Genomic DNA, 3,509 nt, shown 5'->3' with positions numbered 1-3,509 from the left:
ATATATATATATATATATATATTTTTTTTTTTTATGTCAGGACGCTTTTTGTTTTACCTGAGCGTATTTTATGTCAGCGTCGATGCCTGGCTTGTCGATCCCGTTGACCGTGTGAGAAGCAGGGAAAGCTGCTCTGTTCACGCTGCTCCAGTCCTCCATTTTTGTCGGATATCCCTCCGTTCCAGCAATTGCTAAATTGAAAGCAGTCAACTTATGTAAAAATTGTTTAATAACTGTAGTTTTACTTGATCTGAGGGCATTCAAAATTTATTTTGAAAATATATTCTTAAAGCTAGATTATTCGTAAGTCATTTTGCAGCCACAGCCTTATTATGAAACAGTTTTAAAACATCAGAGAAAACATTAAATTATATATGGCAAAATAAAATAAAGTAGATAAAACAATAGATTATAAAATATTTATATGTGAATATATGCTTTATTAACTATTAATAAACAAGTAAGGTACACATGAAGTGTTATTTTAACCTGAAGTTGTAGAAATGTAACTAATGTTCTTGAAAAACAAAAAATAAATTACAATAAATATTTCCATTGATTAAAAAACGATTTTTTTCCCTGATATCCGAATTCTAAATATTCTTAAGAAGTAAAAATATACAGAAGATTTTTAAGTAAATTCTGCTACTGTAATTTATGATCGTATGATTACTAAAAAATATTTTAAAGGCACGTTTAAAATACACAAAGCAACGTGACAGTGAAGACACGGTGCTAAAAATCAGGAAAAGGAAGATAAAATGCTTTTATCCGATATTTAAAGGATCAGCTTGGATATATAGCAGGTGAGCAAGGTGTTTGCAAATGCATCATCCCATGAAAAGGTCTATTGAGATTGGCCTTACTGCGTTCTGGCTGAATGGTGAAATGGAGGACTGGTATAACTTTCAATGATTTTTTTTTTCGTTCTACCTGATGCCATAACAGATGTACCAGATGATAGGACAATTGATCATGCAGAATAAAAAGAACAATGCGCAGCTGCTTGAGTTTGCAGACCTCTCGCTTGGGAACAGCCAGTCTCTTACAAGTTTTCAGAACGCAGTTAGAAAGATGTGTTTCACTCTCACCTGTAGGATCCATGAACGCTCGTATTCCCAGGATGTTGCTGACGGTGTGCGGGGAAGGCCAGGCCCTCGATATGCTCACATGCCCAGCAGTTACCGGTACTCCAGGTGGGGTGCCCATTTTGGTGCCCGTTGGAGACATTGTGTTGGTGTAGGAGTAAGGGTATATGTGGTTGTAGGAGAGCCCGGCCTGAGCGGAGGCTTGCTTGCTACTCTCGTACTGGTTAGGCTGGGAGAGATTCCCGATCTTGTTGCGTAAAATCCTACTGATCGAGCTCACGGAGGGAACATTGTACTTGTCGCAAACACCGTCGGCTAGAAGCCTGTCCCTGATCTCCCAGGCAAAGATCCCGGGGTCGCTCTGTTTGTATTCCCTGATGTTCTTCACCACGTTTGGCGTCGTTACGCGCGGCTTGCTCCCACCGATGGCACCGGGCAAGATGGATCCCGTCTCGTTGTACCTCGCTAAAATCTTGCTCACGCAGCCATGGGAGACTCGCAGCTGCCGGCTTATGTCGCAGGGTCGGATCCCTAGCTGGGCCAGCTCCACGATTCTCAACCTTATGGCGTTGGGCAGGGGTCTCCCGTTGACAAACACGCCGCCTAGTTGGTTCACCTCTCCATAGGTTTGCTCTGCAGGGGGGAAGGGAATTAAATTGTAACTTTTAACAACAGTACAAAAAATAATAATAACACAAATAAAATAAATCACATCTTCCCGCAAGAGCAACTGAAATAATCAGCTTGCGTCCTAACCGAGTTTAGAAATCTGTTTATGTTAATCATAGGTGATTTTGGGGCTTCTATGCGCTATTTTACAGCCGTGCAAAAGAGTGCAGACTATTTGATTGCCGCATCCTTACCCCACCATGCATGAAAACAACATTAAATATGGCGAGCTTGAAGTTTAGACAGTAGAGAGCCCTTCAAAAAAACGTCTCGCCTTGTAATTGGTTGATGTGGTTCCATTTACGAGTTAAAGTCCCAAACATGCAGTCAGGGGAAAAAAATCCACTATTAAATACAGTTCGCAAATTGTCGCCAAAGATCTCCCCCCTTTTGGCCATTGTCTAATACATTTTTTTTTTGTCTTTACTCTGCTGTGGCGAGGTCGTAACGCTTCTATAACATCACTGGAGCATGCACGCTTTGGGCTTACCCATTTGCCTATACTGGTGTGAGATGCCGGGAAGTAAAAGGTGTCCCTCCAGATAGCTGAATGCGTCCTATAGTCAATCCAGACGAGGAAGGAGGGAGCGAGAGGAATGAACCCAAACAAACAGGGGAAAAGAGTGGACCTCTATCAGCCTCCTCACGACTCCAGCGCGCTCCCCGTCTTATATTTGGAAACCCGTTGCGCGCAATGGCACCACAGTGATCTTCATCCGATAAATGCAAATTGGAGTTATCCCGGGGAGTTCAGAGCTTGCTGGAATTAATTTGACGCGTCCTCCACGTCAATCTTCGTTGCAATACGCCAAGCCCCCTCTCTGGTCTCATTGGTTGCTCTGCCCTGGAGAGGTTGTCAGCCAATACGAAGCCTATCCGGTCGGAGCTGCGCAGCCTCCCTTCATTATTTTGCATAGGGGAAGTAGAAGAGAGGAAAACGTTTCGTCCAACATGCAGCCCATGGTAAGAACTTACATATGATAGATTCGGTATTTGTGTGCATGTGAAAACATTGCTGAAACTCTTGTCATCATTTCAGTGTAATCGGTTGAGCTTTTTTGAGCTCTTTTATATAAATGTTTTTATGTATGATTTAAATGACTTAAGACGTTAACTGCCGTGCAAAAGAGTGCAGACTATTTGATTGCCGCATCAACTATTATTATTATTATTATTATTATATTTTTATATATATATATATTTTTTTCAGAGCTAGGGGAAAAGCATGCCCACTTCCAGACTGAGTTTTTCTATTTTATTTTATTAGCCAGCGTTAGGTAATCAAAGATGAGAATAGCCTCATGTAATCGATACCTCTGTAGATGGCAGAGCTCACCAGACTGGGATATCAACTGGATTCCACAGAGGAATATTATCACAGCGTGTTTTCCGAGTTTCCTGTGTGAGTTTAGAAAGTATCGTTTATAAGCTCACAAAACGTTACTTGTAAAACTTAACAGTCGACCCAATGGTAACAAGGTGCAGTATTCCAATCCCCCATCCCTGTTTCTTTACTCTTTTATTTTCCACATGCTACCACCCCTTCCCCTACCCCTCGTCCTGCCTGTCTGCTGTAGCCCATCATACAGATCATAGAGCAGGACACATGGAAAGTATCAGGCCGGCTTACAACCAGGGAGGGTCTCAGACACAATCTCTCGAAATATTAAAATGCATGGAGAATGCATGGAGAATCAAGTTGCTTTTTTCTATCTATCTATCTATCTATCTATCTATCTATCTATCTATCTA

The 3,509-nt window shown here is 41.6% G+C and overlaps 1 protein-coding gene and 1 long non-coding RNA gene across 2 annotated transcripts in view; one reads left to right on the top strand and one right to left on the bottom strand.

Moving 5' to 3' along the window:
• Positions 1 to 2,519, bottom strand: part of pax1a (paired box 1a) — an 8,252-nt gene extending 5,733 nt beyond the window's left edge. The window contains exons 1-3 of the mRNA XM_015034794.1: positions 2,248 to 2,519; positions 1,092 to 1,721; positions 54 to 191 (exon numbers count right to left, since the gene is read on the bottom strand). Of these exons, the coding sequence (XP_014890280.1) occupies positions 54 to 191; positions 1,092 to 1,721; positions 2,248 to 2,251 (772 nt within the window). The 5' untranslated portion in view covers positions 2,252 to 2,519. The remainder of the gene's footprint in view (positions 1 to 53; positions 192 to 1,091; positions 1,722 to 2,247) is intronic.
• A 114-nt stretch (positions 2,520 to 2,633) lies between these two features.
• LOC106948908 (uncharacterized) overlaps positions 2,634 to 3,509 on the top strand; it is a 20,167-nt gene continuing 19,291 nt past the window's right edge. The window contains exon 1 of the long non-coding RNA XR_001425280.1: positions 2,634 to 2,720. This is a non-coding gene — a long non-coding RNA (uncharacterized LOC106948908). The remainder of the gene's footprint in view (positions 2,721 to 3,509) is intronic.

The sequence above is a fragment of the Poecilia latipinna genome, unplaced genomic scaffold (assembly GCF_001443285.1).
Source record: "Poecilia latipinna isolate Pla-1442-1.1 unplaced genomic scaffold, P_latipinna-1.0 Scaffold312, whole genome shotgun sequence".
Classification (NCBI taxonomy): Eukaryota; Metazoa; Chordata; class Actinopteri; order Cyprinodontiformes; family Poeciliidae; genus Poecilia; species Poecilia latipinna.
Note: the sequence above shows the minus strand (reverse complement) of the source record. Positions and strands in the feature narration are given on the sequence as shown.